General features: G+C 42.8%; 1 protein-coding gene across 8 annotated transcripts in view; it reads left to right on the top strand.

Moving 5' to 3' along the window:
* The window catches only part of TJP1 (tight junction protein 1), a 250808-nt gene that overhangs the window by 214235 nt on the left and 10288 nt on the right, over window positions 1-26285 (top strand). For 6 of the 8 annotated variants that reach the window (XM_029064651.2, XM_029064650.2, XM_029064649.2 and 3 more), the window contains 14 exons: window positions 218-437; window positions 1700-1884; window positions 2000-2095; window positions 3348-3430; window positions 3978-4188; window positions 6914-7014; window positions 10417-10767; window positions 11402-11647; window positions 12263-13129; window positions 13303-13400; window positions 17218-17445; window positions 21830-22002; window positions 24307-24787; window positions 25521-25738. In XM_029064651.2, the coding sequence (XP_028920484.1) occupies window positions 218-437; window positions 1700-1884; window positions 2000-2095; window positions 3348-3430; window positions 3978-4188; window positions 6914-7014; window positions 10417-10767; window positions 11402-11647; window positions 12263-13129; window positions 13303-13400; window positions 17218-17445; window positions 21830-22002; window positions 24307-24787; window positions 25521-25738 (3558 nt within the window). The remainder of the gene's footprint in view (window positions 1-217; window positions 438-1699; window positions 1885-1999; window positions 2096-3347; window positions 3431-3977; window positions 4189-6913; window positions 7015-10416; window positions 10768-11401; window positions 11648-12262; window positions 13130-13302; window positions 13401-17217; window positions 17446-21829; window positions 22003-24306; window positions 24788-25520; window positions 25739-26285) is intronic. The other 2 variants (XM_029064657.2, XM_029064656.2) reach the window with 1 other exon arrangement.

Raw genomic sequence — 26285 nt, 5'->3', positions numbered from 1 at the left:
ATTGTCTGACTCACGTTTTCTGATTAGCACTGTACTTACTTTATGTACATACTCCTAATATTCATTGTCCGATAGCCCAGGTTGTCATAGGAAAATGTAAAACTGGACAACAGCTATCGTAAGTTAGTATAAAATGGTTTTGAGCGTAGTCTTTTATGTTTTGATGTCCAAAGTTGTGGGCTATTGAATTTTACGTGCTTACTTAATTTTGTTGCAGTTTATCGTCGAATCGTTGAATCAGATGTAGGAGATTCCTTCTACATTAGAACTCATTTTGAATATGAAAAAGAGTCCCCTTATGGGCTAAGCTTCAACAAAGGAGAGGTGTTCCGTGTCGTGGACACCTTATATAATGGCAAACTGGGATCTTGGCTGGCTATTAGAATTGGCAAAAATCACAAGGAGGTAGAAAGAGGCATCATTCCTAACAAAAACAGGTAAGACAAGATAATTTACGTGAATTATGGATCATTTACGTGAATTATGGATTTGGTAGAATGTAGCACTGCTTAACTTGTGAAATATGACATTTAAAAATGAACTTTTTTAGAAGACACCATTCAGTAGTTTTATGATCGATGTGAAGTCCATTTTTACTACCAAATTTCTTAAAAGATTTCCAGGTGTGACACCCTCACTTCCCCAGGTGAGGGTTTGGGGCTATAATAGGTAAAGATTTCCCCCATCTACTCAATAAATGGCATCTATGAAGAGCTTACCATGTACAAAACTGTGCACAGCACTTGGGAGAGTACAATATAATAAGGTAGATAGATACATTCCCTACCCACAAGGAATACTGTTCTAAGCACTTGGGAAAGTACAGTAAAATTGTCAGAGATGATCTCTGCCCCCAGGAAGCTTGCAGTTTAGGGCAGTAAAAAGATCAAAGGAAATTGATGGCTAGGAGATAGAACCAAGTCAAGCCAAAAGTGGGGTGTGGGAAGGATCGGTTGAACTGGCCTCACCCAGTCACCAGTTTCAGGGAAACATGAAAGATTTGTTTTATCCACACCACACACAATCCTGGCTCTGCCACTTGTCTGCTGTGTGACCTAGGTCAAGTCGTTTCACTGCTCTGAGCCTCAGTTATCTCATCTGTGAGCCACATATAGGACGTGGGCTGTGTCCTTTCTGATGAGCTTGCATCTACCCCAGCCCTTCAGGACATCACCTGGTACATAGTAAGCACTTAACAAATGCCATTAAAAAAAGGGAAAGCTCCCTACTTTGAGAAGTTTATCCACATGATTATAGCACCTTGTGAGTGTAAAAACTACATGGACAGATTATAGATAGTGCTGAGTGATTATTATCATAATAGTAAATGCTTACTGCATATATTAATATGCAAAGCACTGCTAAGCACTAAAGTAATTACAACCCAATCAGGTTAGGAATGGTCCCTGTCCCACGTGGGCCTCACACTCTGCGGGAGAGGGAGAGCGAGGGTTTTATCTCCAGTTTTACAGATGAGGAAACCAAAGCATTGAAAAGTGAAATGACTTCTCCAAGATCACCAACCAGGCAACTTGTGAATCCAGGTTTTCTGACTTTCAGTTCTGGACTCTTTCCGGAGATCGTATGCAAGCCTAGCTGTCAATCCTAGATATTGGTAAAGAGTCAAAAGTATGAAGTAGAATGAAAATCTAGTATTCTGGAAAACTGAATTGCTTGTGTTTTCATTTTTCCTGTGAAGGGCTGAGCAGTTAGCCAGTGTGCAGTACACCCTCCCCAAAACAGCCGGGGGAGATCGTGCTGACTTCTGGAGGTTCCGAGGGCTTCGCAGCTCCAAGAGAAATCTTCGGAAAAGCCGAGAGGATCTGTCTGCCCAGCCCGTTCAAACCAAATTCCCAGCTTATGAAAGAGTTGTTCTCCGAGAAGGTAGTTTCCTTTTTAAAACAGATCTCCTTGATGTTTCCTTTCTGCCTAGAAAGTACATGAAAATGATATTTTTTTTCCTCTTTCATTAAATTCCCTTTCCCCCTTCTTTCTGTAGCTGGATTTCTCAGGCCTGTAACTATTTTTGGACCAATAGCTGACGTTGCCCGAGAGAGGCTGGCAAGAGAAGAGCCAGATATTTATCAAGTTGCAAGTAAGCGACTTGTAATCTGTTGCAATACATTGAAAGAAAATCTATTATCTGTATGATGCTACTTAGGTTAATAGGATGGAGGCAGTCAAATTTTGTTTTTGAAGATGCCAGTGTTTTTATTTAAATGTTCTCTAATGTTAATTACACAATGGGCAGATTCTGGAACATCCCAGAGTGTACTACTTCTTGCCTCTGAATTAAAACCTCCACTGTATAATAGGAAGACAGATCACTGACTCCAACAGTGTATTTGAGAAAAATTTCAGGAAACTCATGCCAAAGCACCAAAAAAGAGAGGATCCATTTTGGTACACTTCCACCCTTGCCTTAGTTCTTTTTTCGTTTGCCCTGCCAAATGTTCCTTATTTGTCTTTATCCCAAATGTCAGACTCTAAACAAAAATCAAGTCAGACATGTACACTATAGGTAGACCACCAGTGTTTCTTTTTGTTTTTGTTTTTAATGGTATTTAAGTGCTTACTACTGTACTAAGTGCTTGAGTAGATACATATTGAATCAGGATGGATACAACAGTCCATGTCCCACATAATGATAATGATGGTATTTAAGCATTTACTGTGTGTCTAGTACTGTTGTAAGTGCTGGGGTAGATATGTTTATCATATTGGACACAGTCCCTGTCCCACAGGGGGCTCACAGTCTTAATCCTTATTTTACAAATGAGATAACTGAGGCTCAGAGAAGTGAAGTGACTTGCTCAAGGTCAAACAGCAGACAAGTGGTAGATCTGGCTTTAGAACCTAGGTCCCAGGCTCGTCATCTATCCACTAGGGCATGCTGCTTATTTAGGTTGTATTGGAAGTGCGTACCAAAGTATTTTTACAGCTGTTTTCCTTGACTGAGCATAAGCTCTTTGAGAGTAGTTAAGTGTTGTGCTTCTGTTTCCCTTTTCCAAGTCCATTGCCCTCAGTCAATCGGTGGTATTCATTGAGTTCTTTACAGTGCCATGTACACAGCGGTTACTTAATAAATGTCACTGCTACTGCTTCTAAAAAGAAATAGATTTTCCATTGTTCAGAAGCACCTTCTCTGTTAAGGTTGTGTTCAATCATTTTTAAGCCTGTATTGAAAGTGTTTTTATACACATACTTGAAAATAGGAAGTTTAGGTAAATTTTAAAAGTTAATTCAGGTAAACTTGGAACTTCCATTTTCATAGTATTCCACCTGGGGAAAAGATGCTTGATTAATACAAAGTTTAATAATGGATTACATTTTTTTCTCTTGAATAGAAAGTGAACCAAGAGATGCTGGTACTGACCAACGGAGCTCTGGCATTATCCGTCTTCATACAATAAAGCAGATCATTGACAGAGTAAGTGGTTAAAAATTGGATTGTTGGCTGGGTTGTAAACAGTGAGTGAATTGTTACTGTGATCTGTGAGTATAGTTTTCGAAGTGATACAGTGACTACCTTAACTCCCTAGGAAAAAAGGTTCTGAGCTTTTTTGCGGAAAGGCCAATGGGGATCACAGAAGCTATGTATTCTGGTCATCCTAGTTGCAGTCTCATGTGCCTAAAAATTTGCAAAGATTTATTCACACAACTAGCATTTTCTCACTGTTCTTAAGTTTACTAGTGTGAGTTAATGCAAAGTCATTTGCACTCTATACTGGGAAAATTGTTTTGCCCAGAAAGAGTACTATTAATCCTTCAGGTCTTTAAGGTGCAAAGGCTGTATTTATAATTTTTTCTCTACTACATATAGCAATTTGATCCCCTGGTGCCACGTGGTCTTAAGTGAAGACCCTGTAAAGCATTCTAAGCCTTGTTAGACACTGTTTTTGTTGTTGTTCCAATAAAATCATTAAAGGAAACAATTTTTGGCGTGTTTAATAAATTTTCACTTGTTCCCCCTTCAGGACAAGCACGCTTTACTAGATGTAACACCAAATGCAGTTGATCGTCTGAATTATGCACAGTGGTATCCCATTGTGGTATTCCTTAACCCTGACTCTAAGCAGGGTGTGAAAACAATGAGGATGAGATTGTGCCCGGAGTCACGGAAAAGTGCCCGGAAGTTATATGAACGATCTCACAAACTTCGCAAAAATAACCACCATCTCTTCACAAGTGAGTATGAAAAACTGTTTTAAAAGTCAGATATTTAGGTAAATGGTGTAGACGGAGACTTGGTCACTATAAAGCTTGATTCTTCTTAAAGTGTGTCGGATGAGTTGGCTAATTTCCTGAAATAATTTCTGTTAGAGCTGTCTATGGGGTATTGTTACAGGTAACTCCTTATTTAAACTTTAGGAACCAACCCTTTTCCTTCAGACTTTTGTCACTTGGGTTCTGATTAATTACTACAGATTACTTGAGTAGGCTTTGACAGCTTATTTAACCCAGGAACCAAGAAGTGTGATCTCTAGAATCATCACTTCTATATTTAAGGCCAGCCATATGCCGGTCGTTTTCAGAAAGTAGTTTTGCCACTATCTGAAACCATGGTATATGACTCTAGGATCTAGAGATTCATTAGATAGCACTCTTAATAATAATAATAATAATGTTGGTATTTGTTAAGCGCTTACTATGTGCCGAGCACTGTTCTAAGCACTGGGGTAGACACAGGGGAATCAGGATGTCCCACGTGGGGCTCACAGTCTTAATCCCCATTTTACAGATGAGGTAACTGAGGCACAGAGAAGTTAAGTGACTTGCCCACAGTCACACAGCTAAGTGGCAGAGCTGGGATTCGAACTCATGACCTCTGACTCCAAAGCCCGTGCTCTTTCCACTGAGCCACGCTGCTTCTCGTGCCTTAATTGGTCTTAATTGGTCCCATAAAAATAGAGTGCCAAAGGAAGGCATTTCTCATATCTGGCCACTCCAGAGCTTTCTCTGTATCCACATTGGGCTGATTCCAAAGACGTCCCTCCCCCGTCAATCTGAACTCCTCGGGTGCAGTGGCTTTGGTTTTCCATCAGTCAGTCGATGATATTTATTGAGTGCTTATGTGCAGAGCACTCTATTAAATGCTTTGGAGAGTACAGTATAGAAATAGACGCATTCCCTGCCCATAACGAGCTTACAGTCTGCTTTTCCAACTGAGGCTCTTCTAGTTGCCAGACCTTTGTCCTGCCATGTCTGCCCTCTAGACTGTAAGCTCGTCCTCTAGACTGTAAGCTTGTTGTGAGCCGGGATTTGTCTGTTTATTGTTAGGTTTTACTCTTCCAAGCTCTTAGTACAGTGCTCAGCACACAGTAAACATGCAATAAACCTTACTGTTACGGGCTCTCATTATATCCCGGCTAGACTACTGTGTCAGCCTTCTCTCTGACCTCCCTTCCTCCTCTCTCGCCCCGCTCCAGTCTATTCTTCACTCCGCTGCCTGGCTCATCTTCCTGCAGAAACGATCTGGGCATGTCAGTCCCTTTCTTAAACAATTCCAGTGGTTGCCTATCGACCTCCGCTCCAAACAAAAACTCCTCACTCTAGGCTTCGAGGCTCTCCGTCACCTTGCCCCTTCCTACCTCTCCTCCCTTCTCTCTTTCTACTGCCCACCCCGCACGCTCCGCTCCTCCGCCGCCCACCTCCTCACCGTCCCTCGGTCTCGCCCATCCCACCATCGACCCCCGGGTCACGTCCTCCCGCGGTCCTGGAACGCCCTCCCTCCTCACCTCCGCCAAACTGATTCTCTTTCCCTCTTCAAAACCCTACTTAAAACTCACCTCCTCCATGAGGCGTTCCCAGACTGAGCTCCTCTTCTCCCTCTACTCCCTCTGCCATCCCCCCTTTACCTCTCCGCAGCTAAACCCTCTTTTTCCCCTTTTCCCTCTGCTCCTCCACCTCTCCCTTCCCATCCCCACAGCACTGTACTCGTCTGCTCAACTGTATATATTTTCGTTACCCTATTTATTTTGTTAATGAATTGTACATCGCCTTGATTCTAATTAGTTGCCATTGTTTTTTACGAGATGTTCTTCCCTTTGACTCTATTTATTGCCATTGTTCTTGTCTGTCCGTCTCCCCCGATAAGACCGTAAGCCCGTCAAACGGCAGGGACTGTCTCTATCTGTTGCCGACTTGTTCATCCCAAGCGCTTAGTACAGTGCTCTGCACATAGTAAGCGCTCAATAAATACTATTGAATGAATGAATAAATATGATTGAATAAATGAATGCGACCTCTGTTACCTCCCTCCTTCCTTCTCGTGGCTTTCCCCTGGAACCTTGCCATCCACGCAGCACCCTGGGGGTGGAGCCAGACTGTTACTTTATTGCAAAGCAAGAAAGTGTTGCAGGAAATATTGGCATTGAATACAGCTGTAGCTGGGGAATCTCTCTCTAGTGCATCCATTCTAGCAAGGATCTAAGAATTAAAGTACCAGAAAGTTCAGAGGAAAGAAGAGCTCCTTTAAAGTGGTTAGTAAATGCATGCAGTTTATATTTTTATCCATCTGGCCAAAAGTTAAGGAGGGCAACTATCATAGACTGAAGCCCCCAAAGGTGAGCCACAGACCACCAGGCAAGGTGGGCCATGGTTATCACCTAGTCATGACATTTCTTCTCTTTTTCTGTGTGATGACCGAGAAAAGACATTGCTCTCAGACTGCCCCTTAAAATGGGAATATGGTTCATTTTTCTCATATGGCATGCGTCATGAATAATGCAGGAAATCCGTTGGCAAAGTACACAGTGCAAGATAAATATCATGTAAAAAATTGTCAAATGCAAGCTGGGAGGTGTGATCCATGTCTCAAGTTCTGCAGGATTTAATGGGGGAAAATGTGGTGTCTTATTTCATTGGTTCTTGGGGACTCGGCCGGGTCACGCATACTTTATTGCATTTTCAGCTACCATTAATTTAAATTCGATGAACGACGGCTGGTATGGGGCACTGAAAGAAGCAATTCAGCATCAACAGAACCAACTGGTATGGGTTTCAGAAGGAAAGGTAAGACCTTTCTTTTTGTAATCTCTGTGCTGGATCACGTAAGGCTTTGTAAGTGGTACTAGGACTCCATTTACTTTGTCCTTAGCTGCTCCAGCCATTACCTTTCAAAAGTGTAATGTAAATCAATTATATCGAAAGTTTTATATCCTCCTTTAGCGTATTCCTATGTGGAATAGCCGGAAGGTAAGCGCTTTTGGAGGTTATGAAAATTTTGATTCGTAACGGCACAGGACTCTGTCTATTCTCCATCCATCGAGTCCCACACAGGAATCGGAGCACATATTAAATTGCCTCAACAAAATGATTCAACTGTGTCTTACGCCAACCCTGATAGCTTTATCTCTGGACCCCTAAAATAGTAACTACTTCTTATTGTGCGTTTTATTTGGATTCAAACCAAAGTATACCAATTTTTTTTTCCCTCCAAGGGCATGTGGTTGAAGGAAACTATAGTGTGGTGATATATTTTTTAAAAAATTTTTACCCTCTTTCCAGAACGTGGTCTGAAAAGGTTTTAAGAATGTTTTCCTCAGACAGTGGGGGAGATGTGGGTGTCTTTGTATTTTGAGTTTTTTGTTTTGTTTGCTGGCTTGTTCCTTGTCGTGTCTCATCCCTGCATGGCCCCAGTTTCTTCTGCCTGGCTATGGCTAAGGAGCTTTGGCAGTGCATGCTGTTAGGTTTAAGACGGTGCCTGTTCTCCAGAAAATGCTGTAGCCTCTTTGAAAAGATATTTTAAAACTTTCATAAATAGAGGTAGCATCTGGATTTATCATAATCATATGTTTGAGTTGTAGTCTTTTTCACCAGCACCAGTTTGGAGGTAATGGGTGATATATATATATACCACCCATTATTTATATATATGTATATTTATTCATGAGATCAGTTTAAGTAGCAGACTCAGGTCAGGAATGACTTGGACCATCACAACTCTGGTAGAGTAGCTGAGGAGGTAGAAGTAAAACCCTATCAGTCACCTTTGCCGCAACACTGGTTGACCTGCTTATTCATTTTCACCTTCATACTTTTTAATAGAGTAACAGTAATCACCTCCTTAATATTCTGGTACACGAAATCCATGTGACAGTATCATCATCATCATCATCCTTCTTGTTCTCATGCTTATCGAGAAATATTTACTGAGGTCCCTCAAGGTGTCGATGAAGTGTACGTGACTCAGCAGGTAGTGATAATAATCGGTAGAATAACGGCAGGTGTAGGTGGAATCTCTAAGGGCCACATGTGTAGAAAGTGTGTTACAAGAGAGCTGTGGAAAGTAATGTGGCCAGAGCTTGGTTCTAAGTGAAATTTCCATCTGGTTTTTCCACGTTATTTCCTGAGCTCAGTCGGTCTCCATCAGTGGTATTTACTGAGCACTTCCTGTGTGCAGAGCACTGTACCAAGTGCTTGGGAGAGGAGAGTCCAAAAGAGTCGGTAGACAACAAACCCCACCTACAGTGAACTTTTCAATTAGGAACATACTTTCATTCCTGATGAGGTTAGAGCCCCTATTTCCTATGAGGGGAAACACCTAAGCATATTTTTGAGTGAAATGTGTCGATCATTGCCATTAGAAATGGTACTTTTTTAAAAGCAGAAGGACTTGAAATCAAGTTTGGGCTTTTAAGTAATGAAGTATATTGAATCAATTAGGAAGTACTAAAACTACTTCAGGTAACATTTGCTTGCCTCTTCTAGACTTAAGGTGTAGGCTTTACCTAGCGTTTACCTTCTGGGCTTTCTACCAGACCATCCGAAGTTATCTGAATTTCGTGTAAGATAAAGTCCTGGCGGCATTTCATGCTACCAATCTGGCCCTTGTTTCTACCTCCTTGTTCATATTGGTGTAGGTGATCCATCCAGCTGTATTATACTCAATACTTCTCTATGCCTCAGGTGCCTCATCTGAAAATGGGGATTAAGACTGAGAGCCCTGTGTGGGACAGGGACTGTATCCAACCCAATTATCTCATATCCAGCCCAATTATCTCGTATCTACCCCAGCACTTAGTATGCTGCATGGCACATAATAAGCACCAAACAAATACCACAATTATCATTAAACAGAGGAAGGGGCAAGAGATAATTGGTAGTAAGATATTCTCCCCAGGCCTTACCAGTTTTCCCTGGTTGGCTGCTCACTAGTCAACTCTCCAGATCAGCTTCAGTAGGCTGACAGAAGAGGTATAAAGAGGCACATCCTCCTGTCCCAACTGCACCTAGAATAAGGCCGCAAGAGACAAAATAAGACAGCATGATAACATCAACCCTTATGGAAGAACGGCAGAGTAAGCAGGGACTCTCTTGTGGGGTAATAAATTCTGTTCTTCCACAGGGACTCTGGAAGTTCCAGTCACAAGCCTAGGTTCATGTCCTCAAGAACTCGTCAAAAGACTGGGCGCCTAGGCTTTGCCACTAGTAAATACCCTGAGGGTATGACCCAGTGGGCCGTATGCAGCCCCGATATGAGTGAATCACAGGAGTCTACCAAGGCTCCCCGGGATTCTTGCTCTTAGCAGAAGGGGAGCCCCAACAGGGTGTGCTTTTGTTTTACGGCTTCAAAATCGGTTGGGTTTAAAAGTGGGACTACAGCTGCAGTGTCAGGGGTACACCGTTGAACTCAGTTGCCAGCCTCACATTTTTATTAATGAGCAGCAAGCTAGCAACGCTAAATTTCAGGGCCCGTCTTCCTTGGGAACGAGTTTCATTCCAAACTGGAGAATCATTTTGCTTCCCTTCGGTTTTAAAGACCTTTAGAATGAACTTGTAAAAAAGACAGTAATCCTGTTTTCTCTCTACTGCAAATGGAAGCTTCGTTTGTCTTTTGAAAATCATTTCTTCATTTAAAGGAACCGTGTCCTCGGTAATGAGACTTTTCTGTAGTGCTCTGGGGAAAATTCATAGGACCCAAATGCCGGGATTAGCTCTTTTTGAGGTTTCTTTTTAAATATCGAAGTGGTTTACGTTTAATTTTACAGAAAGTAAGCCGTGACATTGGGTATAACGTTTCTTTTGAAGCACTGTCATTTGATGTGCCGACAATTCTCCAGAAATGGTTGGTCGGCCTTCATCGTCTTTTCCCGGCTCTGGGCTGGAGGGCCACCCTCCAGCTGCGTACACCCGAGGGCTGCCCCATAGTCCCTGAGGTGCTATTGGGGTCGGGCTCGCCGCCCAGGCTGGCCGGCTAGTAGTGTTCTGTTTGTCTGCATGTATGCTTGTACAGCTCATCTTGACCCTTAACTCATCACACAGTCCAAACCAAGCCGTTTCATTACAACTGGATTTGATTTCTTCAGAGCCAGATATATTTTCCAGTCCCCCCCCCCCCCCAAAATAAAGGGCCATCTCTCTTTAAAAAAAAAGAAAATATTGAATAAATTTTTTAACTTTTATTTGACCCAGGCGGATGGTGCTACAAGTGATGACCTTGATTTGCATGATGATCGTCTGTCCTACCTGTCAGCCCCAGGTAGTGAATATTCAATGTATAGCACGGACAGTAGACACACCTCTGACTATGAAGACACAGATACAGAAGGCGGGGCCTACACTGATCAAGAACTAGATGAAACTCTTAATGATGAGGTGGGGACTCCTCCGGAGTCTGCCATTACACGGTCCTCTGAACCTGTAAGAGAGGACACTGCCGGGATTCATCACGAAAGTCAAACATATCCTCCTTATTCACCACAAGCGCAGCCACAACCAATTCATAGACTAGACTCCCCTGGATTTAAAACAGCCTCGCAACAGGTAAGCAGCAAAGCATTCCACGTTTTATAGCCCTAGGTACGTTATTCCATTTTAAATTCTGAGACTCGATGGAAACAGTAGAACACCATCCTCTCCCAAAAAAGGTCCATGATTTGGCTACCAGGATATTAAAGGCCAAATTGTAAAGCTTATATTTAGATAAGGGGCTCACCTTCTAAAGTGATAGAGTGAATTTCAAAGAAATGTAGGGTCAGGGGATCATTTCTTGAGTCAGCGCACTTACAGTGATTGCGTGTGGGTGTGCGTGTGTGTATATATATATCGGTCTAGTGTAAAGATAGCGGGCTTGGAAGTCAGAGGAAGCGGCTTCTAATCCTGGCTCTGCCACCTGCCAGCTGTGTGACCTTGGGGAAGCCACTTAACTTTCCTGTGCCTCAGTTACCTCATCTGTAAAATGGGGATTAAGACTGTGAGCCCCACATGGGACAACCCGATTACCTTGTACCTACCCCAGCACTTAAGACAGTGCTTGGCACATAGTAAGCACTAAACAGATGCCATTATTATTATTATACACAATACACTGTTTTTTTAAAAAAAGAATATTAACTCAAGTGGAAAGTTAGCGGCGTCCAAAAAGCACTCTATTTAAAATATTTTAAACACTTCACAGAAAGGAGAAGCCTCATCAACAACCCCTTCCCTTTCCCCGTCGCCTGAAACCACCCCTGCATCATCAACCTCTGCCGTTAATCCTAATGTAAACGTAACTAAGGTCAGACTGGAGGAGCCCATCCCAGCTCCTCCCAACTCTTACCAACAACCAGCTGGCCCCTTAACTCCAGCAAGCCCCGAGGCAGCTCACATAATGCTAAGGGATCAAGAGCCATCATTGTCGTCGCATGTAGACCCAGCCAAGGTACCCATGCCGCACTGTTGCACTAATTTGCCGCTGCCCATTAAGCTACCAAATGAACGTTTTTGCTTGGCCCCAAAAGGATTTTCCTTTGGCTTTTTTACCGTGGGTTTTTATGCCATTCATGAGAGTGCATCGAATCCCAGAGAATCATTAAGCCTTTCAGTTTGCATGGCTTCCGATTGCATATCTGATTTTTGTCTTAGGAATGAAGCGAGATGTATGCTTTACTATTTTGATTTCCAAGCTTGATTTTTAGTTCTGGCGTCTGATTCAACTTCTTAGCTTTGAAAGCCCTTAGGGAAACTTCCTGATCTTAAAACTTAGATTGTGCTTGTTTTCACACTTATTTTCAATGGAAGCGATCTGGAGCAAATCTTATAATTTTGCAGTTAATCACGGTGCTTAAATTTCTTCAACTTTATTTCAGTTCCATATTTGCTGACACCTGGGGCCACAGGACACTTCTACCAATGTCTTCCAGGCACAGCCCGGTGATCGTAGTAGAAAGTGTCCTTTTAGCCTAATAGTCCTAAGACTGGCGGCTTAGTGTTTGTTTGTTTTTAATTATTAAAAGGAGTTTAAAATTAAATTTGAATAAAACCGTGTTTCATGCAGGTGTATAGAAAGGAGCCATATCCCGAGGAGCCACCGAGGCAAAACTATGGCGTAAAACAGCCAGCTCTTAATCATCCAGTGCAGAGGCAGGAAAAAGAACCTAATTTGAGTTATGAGCCCCAACTTCCTTATGCAGAGAAACATCCTAACCGAGAATACGAACAGTCAACTTACAGATACGAGTCGGCAGGCTACGCGGATCAGTTTTCCCAGAATTATGACCCTCGTCTTCATTACGACGACCAAGTGCCTCCCTACGAGGAGCTCTGGGCGTATTACGACGACAAGCAGCCCTACCCTCCCAGGGCTTTCGATACCCCGCATCCCGACTCCCGGCAACATCCCGCCGAGGCTCCAGAACGTAGCTACCTCCAAGGGCAGCCTCGTTTTGAGGACCCACCCCCGATGGCATACGATAGCAGGCCCCGCTATGAACACCCATCCCAAAACTTCACTGTGCCCCAAAGGCGATACGAGGAACAGACAGCTCACGGTAGATATAAACCGGAAGCGCAGACCTTCCCGTCGACGACATCCAAGTCTCCCGAGCCAAAGCAATATTTTGACCAACACCCGAGGAATTACGAACAAGGCCCCCCACCCCAAGGATTTAACTCGAAAGCACCGTCATACGAGCCTGCCCACGGCCCCGCGGGGGTTCCTTCCCCCCAACCCTCGTCCCAAAACAAATCCGAAGCTCTGCCTTCCGGCAGCAAACCACTGCCCCCGCCACCTACCGTAACTGAAGAAGAGGAAGACCCGGCTATGAAGCCCCAGTCCGTGCTTACCAGGGTCAAGATGTTTGAAAACAAAAGGTCAGCCTCTTTGGACAGCAGGAAGGATCTTAATGACACATCGACAGTTAAGGTAACCGGGTAACAACGGGCTAGTAAGATAAAAACCGCATGAACATTTGCTGGGTTGGGATACTTGAATTGTAAGTGTAGAATTAAGAGGCTGTAGGTTCGTGGAAATCGGGCTTTATTTTCATCCGCCATCACGGAGTTACGGATAGATTTGCAATTTCCTTTTTTCCACAGCCTCTGGAAGTGGCACCCAGGCCCTCTGGTGTGGCAGTGAGTGGTCCCAAACCAACATCACAGAATCAGTTCAGTGAACATGACAAGACACCATACAGGTTAGTACACCGCTTAGCTTCTAAGTCGGAACTTCGCAAATGCGGAAAAAGAAGTTTGGTCAGCAGAATACGCAGCTCAGACAGAGAGACTTTTTACTGGAGGATTGGTTTAGGAAGGATTACATTGCTTCTCTGTGGACATCTTTTCTTTTTTTCTCAGCTAATCTTTGAAGGTTCTGGTACAGAATTAGTATCATTATCAATCATTATTATTACAGAATAATTACATGACGTACTTTTGTTATCAACACAGTTAGGACAGTGCTCTATTGGGTGCTTTAATTTAACACTTGAGGGTCAATGTGTCTAGTCTAGAAACACAGAATAGTCAAACTTTCAAGAATATCAAAACAAAACTTTAGCATCTTGATGTTTTGGTAACAATTTAATAGTTCTTTTTTTAATAAAATTTAAATTTGTTCCCCATGGTAACGTGTCCTGGAGTGGCTCATGGAAAGTAATTAGAAAATAAGTGATTAGTTTTCTTTCTGTGGCAGAGCCAATGCACAAAAAGTAATTTTAGCCTTTTGCTCCCTCTGCAACAAGCTGTGCATCCAAGCCACTCTTCAGCATTAGCGGTGGGTCTATTGGTATTTACTGAGTCCTCACTGGGTGCAATGCACTGTACTTAATGCTTGGGAAAGTACAACAGAAGCACAAGCTGTGTTCTCTGCCCACGGCAGCATACCCCGCCACCCCTGAGCTTCTGCCGTGTTCTTCCTCAGCCCCCATCTGTAGACTGTAAGCTCGCTGTGGGCAAGGATTGTGTCCGGTATGTTGTTATATTGTACTCTCCCAAGCACGTAGTACAGTGCTCTGCATACAGTCAGCACTCAATAAATACGATTGACTGACTGGTACGCTCCAACTGGGGAGGCAGACATAAAACTATTTACAAATTTAGTAATCAGTAAATAAATTGACCCCGAAAGTGATGATGCTTATATCCACAAGTGCTGAAGAATGGGGGAAATAAATGTCAGAAATAAATAAATAAATAAAAGTGCTAGAGGTGGATCCTGTGCTTAATGTGATTTGAGATGAGAATTAGGGAAGGGGTGTTGAAGGACGTGGAATTCAGATCTTTGAAGCTGGGAAGGACTGAGGTGTGGTGGGTTGGGAGATCTGCAGTCAGGAAAGTAGTTTGAGCAAGGAGTTGGAAGCAGGCAAGATGCAACGGAGTGCAGTTAGAAGGTGAGTATAGAACGAACGAAGAGAATGTGCTGAGGAGTAGTCGTGGGGAGAGACGGGATATGTAAAGCAGCGAGACCGGTGAGGAGGCTGATGCAGCAGGCTAGCCACCTTGCGACAAGTACTTGAGCCAGAATAGTAGCAGTGTGTGTGGAAGGTACCTGAGGGATCCGGGAAAGAAGTGCCTGGATTGGTGGGCGTCAGAAGGACAAGGGTTCTAATTCCACCCCTCGACTGCTCTATGACCTTGGGGAAGACATTTAACTTGTCTGTACCTGCTTCCGCATCTGTAAGATGGGGATTAAGACTGTGAACCTCATGTGGAACCTGGAGTGGGTCCAACCAGATTAGTTTATATCCACCTCAGATTTTAGTAATAATAATAATATTGTTGGTATTTGTTAAGCGCTTACTATGTGCAGAGCACTGTTCTAGGCGCTGGGGTAGATACAGGGTAATCAGGTTGTCCCACCTGAGGCTCACAGTCTTAATCCCCATTTTACAGATGAGGGAACTGAGGCACAGAGAAATTAACTGACTTGCCCACAGTCACACAGCTGACAAGTGGTAGAGTGGGATTCGAACCCATGACCTGACTCCCAAGCCCGTGCTCTTTCCACTGAGCCACGCTGCTTGCCTGACTCATAGTAAGTGCTTAACAAATACCATAAATTTTTAAAAAAGAAAGAAATGGGAAGTGTAGGCCGTATTTAGCAATAAATGGTAAGTGAGACGGTGAGGAGTTGAGGATCACACCAAGACTGTGGACTTCCAGTAATAGGAGGCCGTTAGTCTCATTGACTGAGAGGAGGAAGTTAGGAAGAGAGAATTCAGAAGAGAAAGAGTAGGTAAGTTTTAGGCGTGTTAAGTTTAAGTTACCAGAGGGACATCACAGTGGAGATATCTTGGAGGCCAGAGAGGCAAAATTGCAGGTTAGGTGAGAGTTCAGAACTGGAGAGGTAAATTTGGTAGTCACCCACTTAGAGGTGATCACTTCAACCATGCGAGCAGATGAACTCCCCAAGCAGCATTGCTTAGTGGATAGAGCACGGGCCTGGGAGTCAGAAGGATCTGGGTTCTAATCCCTGTGCTGCCATATGTCTGTGTGTGACCTTGGGTAAGTCACTTCACTTCTCTGGGCTTCAGTTACCTCATCTGTAAAGTGGTGTGTGAGTCCCATGTGGGATAGGCACTGTGTCCAAACCTGATTATCTTGTATCTACCCCAGCACAGAACAGTGTTAGGCACATAGTAAGTGCTTAACAAGTACTATTATTATTATCATTATAATTCAGGCTCCTTATAGGTGGGAAATGGGTCACTTGCTTATTTTGCACTTCCTAGGTGCTTAGTGCTGTATATTGCTGTACATAGAACAGTGCTTGGCACATAGTAAGCGCTTAACAAATACCATCATTATTACATTGTGCCTAGCAGGCATTCAATAAATACTGTTACTACCTTCGCGTGAGAAGGGAAGGTGAGCCTGAACAGATCCTGTAAGACATTCACAGATAGGGGGTGATAGATGGATGAGAAACCAGCAAATGAGACTGAGGAGGAATGGTGAGAGAGGTAGGAGGGGAGACCATGTAGTGCTGGGTCAGCAAAACCCAACCAGATGACATTTCAAGGAGGAGGGAGGTGGCAGAAGTCAAGTAGGATTAGGACAGAATCGAGCCAGTGGTGATTTTAGAGAGTGTCATTCTGGTGGAGTGAAGGGATGGAAAAGCTGATTTTAGTAGGCCGAGAAGAGATTAGATGGAGAGGAAGTGAAGGGATGCTCCTTGGAAGAAAAAATTTATTACAGAATTTTATCCGCTGTGTGCAGAACTGAACACTATACTGAACACTTAGGAGAGTACAACTAAATGAGTGGATATGATCCTGCCCTGAAGGAGTCTTCAATGTAGAGGGGGAGACAGCCATTAAATTACAGATGGGAGGAAGTGATAGAATATGTAAAATCAGTATTAGGAGAGTTCATGAGTATTTAAGTGCTTAGGTGAAGTTGAAGTGGCTGTTGAGGAAATATGAATGAGAAGATTAGAAATCAGTGGTATTTTGAGTGCTTACTATGCACAGAGCACTGTACTAAGCACTTGAAATCATTTAGGGTGGGGCCCAAGCAAGGGAAGAGAGATGCCTGGGAAGGGGCTTTTCCCTTACTGGGCTTTGTACAGGTGAATATTTTTATATCTACAGCTGTCTCCTCCACTAGGGAGTAAGATCCTTGTGAGAATGGGACATGTTTTTCCAAGCACTTAATACAGTACAATGTGTTTGGTAGGAGCTTAATAAATACCATGACTTCTACTGAGCAGCAGAGGTTTTTTTATAGGTCTCCTGTCTTCCAGGCCTATGCTCTTTCCATTAGGCCACTCTCCTTCTCCAGGGTCGTAGTTCATTTCCATGATTCCTACCAGGCTTGACCCAGCCCACATTTACAGGAAGAAAACAGCATGAGGTCAGGAACTTCCCATAGTTCTCCCTAGCCTAATGACCGGCGACTACAGCTTAGTGTATTCTACAAAGTCACGTGGAGATGGAAAATTCCCCTGCTTTAAGCTTCCTCTAAAAAAATGAATGTTATAAAAATGAGAGCACTTTTCTGACCATCTTTTAGGATCCCAGAACCCCAGAAACCGCAAGTGAAAGTACCCGATGATATCGTACGTTCAAATCACTATGACCCTGAGGAAGATGAAGAATACTATCGAAAGCAGCTTTCCTATTTTGATCGCAGAAGTTTCGACAATAAGCCGTCGGCACAAGTTCCAGCCAACCACCTCCCAGAACCTGCCAAACCAATAAATTCACAGAATCAACCAAATTTTTCTAGTTACTCATCTAAGTAAGTTATTACGTTCCGGCTTTATGTAATAAATTTGTGAGTACACATAATGCATGCCAGAATGTATGTTATGAAGATGGATTTTAGGTGGCAATACGGAATTCCTAATAGATTATGCTTTCAAATGTAGAGGTATACTTATAATTATGCAATTGCGGTCCTAAATCAAAGTCTTTAAATTGTGGCACGTAACATATCTTAATTTATTTGTAGTTCACGGGCAAACAGGTAAAATTATTAATCAGATCTTTTCTATTTTCATAACAAAGTGGGGCGGGGGGAGAAACAGTATGTAGGCCTGTATAGGTATTCAGTAGTTGGTATTTTACTTAACGTCCATTGAGTCTAGCTCTGTGGTCAAGCAAAGGTTACAACCCAGTGTTTGCTTTAGACCAGTTCATGCTGATCACCCAGGCAAGCATCTGTTACCCTTTCAAAAAAAAAAAAATCTAGAGAGCTGATGGTGGCGGATTTATTGAAGGTACCCATTTTAGTGACTTCATTGATTGAAGAATTATTTCTGGGTATAAATTCTGTCTACTTCATGCCATAGTTCAGTCAGCATAAAATTATCAGATGTTTCATTAGGGGATATACAGTGCATCTTCTGTCTAATGGAGGTGATTTATGGTTTAATGATAGGTGACAGTAATTAGCTCCATTGAGCCTTGCTTGTGTGACCACCTCTTTGTTGTTCCGAATCACGAAGGCACTTCGTAATCTCTTTGAAAGAAAGGTTAGACGCTAGTGGAGAATGAATAAGGAAAGCAGAGGAAAAGAGCCACAGAAGAAAGCAAAAATGAAGTTTCAGTTTTGTTCTGATTTATAATTAATCCTCAGAGTCGAGCGAACAGTTTTGTTAGTAATTAACTACCTTAAATGGTGGCTCTGCCTTGTCTTATGCTGTCCAGTCGTCTCCAACCCATAGCGACACCATGGACATATCTCTCCCAGAACGCCCCACCTCCATCTACAGTCGTTGCAGTAGTGTATCCATAGAGTTTTCTTGGTAAAAATACAGAAGTGGTTTATCATTGCCTCCTTCCAAGCAGTAACCTTGAGTCTCCTCCCTCGACTCTCCCAGGCCGCTGCTGCCCAGCCCAGGGGAGTTTTGACTTGTATCAGATTGCCTTCCACTAGCTAGCCACTGCTCAAGCTAGGAATGGAATGAGTGTGCCTCTGCTTGACTCTTCCTCTTGTAGTTGAGACTGGGAGAGTACTGGAAACTCTCCATGTGTGACCCTGAGAGGATAAACGAAGCCTACAGATAATTTTTCCTTGCTGGTGTTAAATTATAACTGTCAAAATCGGTTCATTTGTTTCTCAGGGAGTATGTTGGTTTCATTTTATTTTCAAATATGGATGAATTGATGAGCTCTCTCTCTGGGGGTGGAATGTCTTTGTGAATTGGTTTAAATATCTTTGCATAATTAAGTTGATAATTTTTATTGATATCTAAGTTCATTGACTAGAATGTGGGTTTGTCATATTGTCTTGGACACACTATTGTGATGCGGTGAATATTAGATAGGAAGAACTTCCTTAGCAGTTCTTTATTATAACCAGCACAAACTATCGTGACATCCACAAGGCAATTAGGTAGTTCTTCTAGAAACAATTTACATCCAACATCATTTGGGCAGAAATCTTGCAGTGTTTGAAGTTCTTATGGGACTTCAAGAATAGTATCTCTATAGAAGCAGTTGGGTAGACAAGATTGTGGATTCTTTCAGTTCTTTCTCATTCTTATTCCCATCCCCTTGTAGCTAGGGCTGCCCAGTTTCCTCTAGAAAAAGTAATTATTTTTGAATTTCAGAAGATGCTGATTTACATTTCCACTTCCCTCTGTATTTGAGAATACTTCTCAGTGACCTGTCTGGATAATTTCAGGGAAAACGGCCCTCAGAAATCCACCATAGAGCAGCCCCCAAGATCAGAATGGGAATTGACTCTGTGGCCACGCTTGGGGGCCACAATTGATTGGAATTTAGGATTGGAGTGAGAAAAGAAAGGCAGTGGGCCCCCTCTGTGGGAATCACCTGGTTGGGATTGTTTTGGAATGGCAGGAAGAGATAGATAGTGTGATGTTAGAATAGTAATTACAGGTTGGTAAACTTTTGGAAGACAGCGTGACCTAGTGGAAAGCATAGAACTTGAGAGTCGGGAGCCGTGGGTTTTATTCCCAGCTCTGTCCCCGGCCTACTGTGTGACCTTGGGCAAGTCACGTAACCACTCAGGGTTTCAATGTAAAATGGTGAAGAAATAGATTGTGAACCCTAAGAGGGACAGAGACTGTGCCTGATCTCCTAAGCTGGTGTGTACCTCCAGTGCTTAACATATAATAAGAGCTCTACAAATTCAAAAATTTGTCTTTAAAAAGAAGACTCATGCCTAATAAGAAGCCTTCGCAGAATGGGGTGAAACACCTATTGGCTACAGCCAGTGCTCTGCCCAATTTTGTATTTACATTGTTTCAGATTTTGGAAACGGATGAGAATGACCTAGTAAGGCAGAGACATGTTCCAGTGTCATCATTCCCAAAGCTCTCGTTTCCTCTTTGGCAGCGTCTTGCGCATTCTAATGCAGTAATCAGTTTCTTCTATTTTTGGCCTATAACAGTTTTGCCCACTTTTTTCTCAGTTCAACCAAATGCTATCATGTTCATGTGACCATTTTGCCACAGAGCTGCACGCACAACTCTCGATTTTTTAGGGCTGGATTTACATTTCCTGAATTCTTAGGATTTTTAGATTTCTCTTCTTCATACTGTGTAGCTTTTAGTCATTACACCACAGCTCTTTAGTAACTCCATTCATTCATTCAGTAGTATTTATTGAGCGCTTACTATGTGCAGAGCACTGTACTAAGCACTTGGAATGTACAAGTCGGTAACAGAGACAGTACCTGCCCTTTGACGGGCTTACAAACGGAGGGCAGTGGAAGGAAGAGGGGCTGAATTCTTTTGCTTCTTTAAGCAACTTGCAATATTGGTTAAAACGGTTGATGTAATGAATCGGACTGCCTATTTAGTCTATTCTGACTAAATAGAGGTTTGTGGGTTTATGTGATTTCCTCCCTTAGCCTCCGCTTTGGTTTTACCACTAATAATTGGGAGTTGTCGACTCTTCTGTGGTATAAAGGGTGATGAAGTATTTAATATATTCACTTACTTCTAATGGGAAGCTGTTTGAAAATGACATTTAAGTGCCATTGACTGCCAATTTGAGTTAGAATGACCATTTTTCTTTCATTCTTCTATTGCATTTGCTTTGCCATCACCTAGATTTCTTGGCTCTTACACTAGCTATGACTACTTGAAAAGGAACATCAAGTGGTAAGCCTGGCGTTACTGTGAGGATGTTTTTAAGGTGACCTCTCACTGTTGCATTTCTCACCAGCATTGCGTGCACTCTCAATTTTTAAAATAACTCGATATTTCCACTTGCAGACATTCAATTGGAAAACAATTCCTAAGAATAATAATACAGTGGTTATGAAGTTAATTTTTATACCAAGTTTCTTAAAGAAAAAAATTGCCAAAATGTGAGAGAATTTGAAAAGCCATTCTGTTAACAATATATTATTGTTTGCGCACACAAAGCTAGCGAGGCTCAGGCTGATTTCATCGGAGGTAAAGATGGCATTGTTGGAATTTTGGTTCTAGGTTGACATTTTCATTACGTTTTCAGAATTGACACTCAAACATAGAACTTAGCCTTGCATATAAACAGCTATCCCTTCACTTTTGAGAACTTAACAAATTGGACAACATAGGTTTTTTTTGGAAAAGTTTCTTCCTGTGGATTGTATGTGTCTGAGATCCCCGTTAAAACTCTTTCTTGGATAGACGACTGCAAATCTTTCAGTCTGTCAGTATGGCGGTGCCCTCTGTGGATGCACAAGCCATGGTAGCAGTAAAAAGTCTGCCCACAAATCCAAAGTTAGTTCTGAGGTGGGTGGATCAGTTCAAAAAGAAAGAGAATTGGGAGTGGTTCATAAGAAAGAGTTTGCAAGGCTGCTTTCAGTTGTTCGGCGATCTCTGGTGACTATTTTTGTCCATGGGTAAGTCTCCAAATTTTTGCAAGTGATGGAAGGAAGTTTCAAAATGAACAAGAATATCCAAAATGTCATCTGCCTTTTGATGACTGTCTTCTGGATTGTTTTTACTAATAACCTTCTTAAACTATCTCTGTGTTTGGTGTTTCTGAATTATTGTTTTTCATTCCTAGGATCAGGTTTAGACTATGTGCCCTTGTAGGAAGACGTTCAAAGCCAATCAGTCCTATTAAGAAGAAGAGTAGTCACAGTTGGAAGCAATGTGAATGTGCTTAGCCCAACTTGAGACTTGAGGTGTTGAGCTTTCTTTTTCATTTACTTTTAACAGGGGAAAGCCTGCTGATGTTGAAGGCGTGGATAGGCCTTTTGGTGAAAAACGCTATGAGCCTGTTCAAGTTACTCCTCCGCCACCTCTTCCGACCCAGTACAGCCAGCCTTCTCAACCCAGTACCAACTCTTCACTTTCTCTTCAGGCCCATGCCAAGGCACCACTGTCTGAGGGTATGAGATAAGGATTTTCCCAACCCGCTCAATATCATGGTTTCAGTATCTGTAGAAAGAAGGTCTCTTGACTAAAGTTAAAATGCTTCTTTGAAATAAGCAGAATTTTTTTCATCCCTGGTATGTTGTTGAACTATAACATCTGATAAGCTCTAGAAAACAGACTTTGCACTGCAAATAAATAGTGTGGATGAAAACCTGCAAGGATGAATTCAAAATATCGAGGTAGTCAAGGCCGGCAGCTTTTTTTCCCCCTTGAAAATTTACAAAATCAGGGATGTACATTTTCAAGTCTTTGGGATGAGGGAGAAAGACAAGACATTTATTTGAAGTAGAATTGTTTTGAATTGTGCAGTGAACAATACACTGACAGTTTCTTTTTAGTCTTTGGTGTGTAGGTCTGTTTGAATCTGTAAAATCAGTAAAGCCAAATATTTGTGTCAGGGTGTCCTTCCCCCTAAGGGAATGTCTAGCAGGGTTTGTTCATTCATTCATTCAATAGTATTTATTGAGCGCTTACTATGTGCAGAGCACTGTACTAAGCTCTTGGAATGAACAAGTCGGCAACAGATAGAGACGGTCCCTGCTATTTGACGGGCTTACAGTCTAATCGGGGGAGACGGACAGACGAGAACAATGGCAATAAATAGAGTCAAGGGGAAGAACATCTCGTAAAAACAATGGCAACTAAATAGAATCGAGGCGATGTACATTTCATTAACAAAATAAATAGGGTAATGAAAATATATACAGTTGAGCAGACGAGTACAGTGCTGAGGGGATGGGAAGGGAGAGGGGGAGGAGCAGAAGGAAATGGGGGGACAAGAGGGTTAAGCTGCGGAGAGGTGAAGGGGGTTGGTAGAGGGAGTAGAGGGAGAAGGGGAGCTCAGTCTGGGAAGGCCTCTTGGAGGAGGTGAGTTTTAAGTAGGGTTTTGAAGAGGGGAAGAGAATCAGTTTGGCGGAGGTGAGGAGGGAGGGCGTTCCGGGACCGCGGGAGGACGTGGCCCGGGGGTCGACGGCGGGATAGGTGAGAACGAGGGACGGTGAGGAGGTGGGCGGCAGAGGAGCGGAGTGTGCGGCGTGGGCGGTAGAAAGAGAGAAGGGAGGAGAGGTAGGAAGGGGCAAGGTGATGGAGAGCCTTGAAGCCTAGAGTGAGGAGTTTTTGTTGGGAGCGGAGGTTGATAGGCAACCACTGGAGGTGTTCAAGAAGGGAAGTGACATGCCCAGATCATTTCTGCAGGAAGATGAGCCGGGCAGCAGAGTGAAGAATAGACAGGAGCGGGGCGAGAGAGGAGGAAGGGAGGTCAGAGAGAAGGCCGACACGGTAGTCTAGCCGGGATATAACGAGAGCCCATAGCAGTAAGGTAGCCGTTTGGGTGGAGAGGAAAGGACGGATCTTGGCGATATTGTAAAGGTGAAACCGGCAGGTCTCGGTAACGGATAGGATGTGTGGGGTGAACGAGAGAGACGAGTCAAGGATGACACCGAGACTGTGGGCCTGAGAGATGGGAAGGATGGTCGTGCCATCCACGGTTTGTGACACATAGGTGGAAGAAAGATAGGCGTTAAAGAGCAAAACACCACTAATGAAAATCCCAGAACATTCATTAGAGCAACCAGTGGCCCTTCCAAAAAGAGTTGAAGCAAGATAAAGTAGATGAATATTCTTCTGTAAACTCAGAAGTCAGTAGGAGAGGGATTAACCATATGAGGTAATAGAGCTGGCCATATACCCTGCTCAGAAATTTCTGACAGTCAAATCTTCACAGCAGCTAAAAACCTCAACAGTGAGATTTGCAGGTTTGAGGGAGGTAGCGAGGTTCAAGATCATCAGCAAGTGTACTTTAGACTGTTTCATACATTCAGTCTTATTTATTGAACCCTTACTGTGTGCTTGGGAGAGTACAGAAGAACAAAAAAAAGACACATTCTGTGCCCACGACGAGCTCACAGTCTAAGAGGGGAGATAGACATAATATAAATATATAAATTACTGATACATAAGTGCTGTGGGACTAGGAGGGGATGATGAATAAGGGGAAAAATATTGGTATGCTTCATAAATTTGGGTGTCATCTTCCATCATCTAATTTTAGACCTGGCAGCTAGGCACTTTGGAGTCAGATAGCCCTACGAACTGCCCCAAATTCCCACTGGATCTAGAAGGGAAAAGGGGTGGAGAGGAGGTGTTTTCAGGGAGTCTTAGTGTGGGGAAAAGAAATGAATGCTCTTCCTAGTGAGGAAATTTGGATGTACTTTTACATAATGAAGAATGAACTTGTTCTCATGTTGCTTCTGCTTCAGGTAACTCACTGTCAGTGGACTATCCGCATTCCACAGTGTCCAAGCCAGAACCACCCCCACTTCAAAATAAGCCAACAGCTTTCAAATCTTCAAACCGAGAAGAAACTCACCAGCCCACTTTCTACCCTCAGAAAAGCTTCCCCGATAAAGGTCCCGTTAATGGAGCCGAACATACTCAGAAAACAGTCACTCCGGCCTATAACCGCTTTACACCCAAACCCTATACCAGTTCCGCCAGGCCATTTGAACGCAAATTTGAAAGCCCTAAATTCAACCATAATCTCCTGCCAAATGAAACTCAGCATAAACCGGAGTTGCCCTCATCAAGGTCCCTGAGTTCTCCTCCCACCGTGATGAAAGCACATGGCTCGTCCCAACCGCCAGATTTTGACAGTGGCGTGGAAAGTTTCTCCATTCAGACAGAAAAACCAAAATATCAACCCAACAATATTAGCGCAGTGCCTAAAGCCATTCCAGTAAGGTAATTGTTTTTTTGTTCTTTAAGTCTAGCATTTGCCATTTCTATTGTGTTTTGTGCTTCCACCCTACTTTTTTTCTTTGCAGGGGGATGCAAAAAGACTATGCCCAACCCGATTGTCTTGCATCTATCCCAGTGCTTAGTATAGTGCTTGGCATATAGTAAGCTCTTAAATAACATTAAAAATAAAAAAAAAACAACCAAGCTCATCACTAGGTGGGAAGCACTGACTGGTGCAGGTGACACCACAAGGCAAGAGACCTAGGGAATCGTTCCAGTTGCTTTGATGCAAATCACAAATATGGGCCATCATATTCCAAAATTCCTGGTACGGAGTAGATTTTGCCCTGGAAACTTGAATTAGATACTGTGTACATATAGCTCATTCTGAAAACTTAGAAACTCAATAAATAAGGATGGCAAATATAGACTGAATCATTTTCATAAATAAATTAGCTTGTATGGGCAGGGAACATTTCTATCAACTCTCCCAAATGCCTAGAACAGTGCTCTGCACACAGTAAGTGCTCCCTTAATGCCATTGATTGATAAATGAGATTTTCTTGTGTGACCACGCTCTGTTTCTTCCTAAAATTTAAGCCAAAGCTATTTCATTAAAATGACATTTCGTGGCATAGAGAAATATGTGAGGTTTTTTTTCAGCAAAGTTTAAGGAATTTGTTTATTGAAGAGAAAATAAATCCTAACAATAATTAAGAATTCTTAAAATTGTTAGCCCTTCAGCTTTGGAAGACGATGAGGATGAGGATGGTCACACTGTGGTGGCAACAGCAAGAGGAATTTTTAACAGCAATGGCGGCGTATTAAGTTCGATTGAAACTGGAGTTAGTATAATTATTCCACAAGGAGCCATTCCCGAAGGCATCGAACAAGAAATCTATTTCAAGGTCTGCCGAGATAATAGCATTTTGCCACCTCTAGATAAAGAAAAAGGTAAGAGTTCAATGTCTTTCTCTGTTGCTTATCTTTAAAAACTGTTCTTTGCAGGTCCCCCAAAAAATTACCTAGAGTAAACGTGACAGACTATCTCCAAATAGCATAGCTATTAATTGTAACCATTAGAGATAAATGGATCTGAATAACTTGGGAGTTAGCTAAATTTAAAATTCAATTCAGGGCCCTTGTTTAGGTTGTTGTGGCTCACCAAAGAGGAAGAGTAGTGCTGTGGGAGTATTGCCATTCCTCTCCAAACTCATGGAGCGAGTTTTCTACACCCGCTGTCTCAAGTTCCTCTCTTCTGATTCTCTTCTTGACCTTGTTCTCCCTCCCATCCCATTCTGGCTTCCATCCCCTTCACTCCACAGAAACTGCCCTCTCAGAGATCACAAATGATCTTCTTGCCAAGCCCAATGGCCTCTACTCCATCCTAATCCTCCTCAACCTCTCAGCTACCTTCGACACTGTCAACCACCCACTTCTCCTGAAAACAGTATCCAGCCTCAGCTTCACTGACATGGTCCTCTCCTGGTTCTTCTATCAC

This window comes from Ornithorhynchus anatinus, chromosome 5 (genome assembly GCF_004115215.2).
Source record: "Ornithorhynchus anatinus isolate Pmale09 chromosome 5, mOrnAna1.pri.v4, whole genome shotgun sequence".
Classification (NCBI taxonomy): Eukaryota; Metazoa; Chordata; class Mammalia; order Monotremata; family Ornithorhynchidae; genus Ornithorhynchus; species Ornithorhynchus anatinus.
The sequence above is the reverse complement of the archived record's forward strand: the minus strand, read 5'-3'. Positions and strand labels throughout refer to the sequence as shown.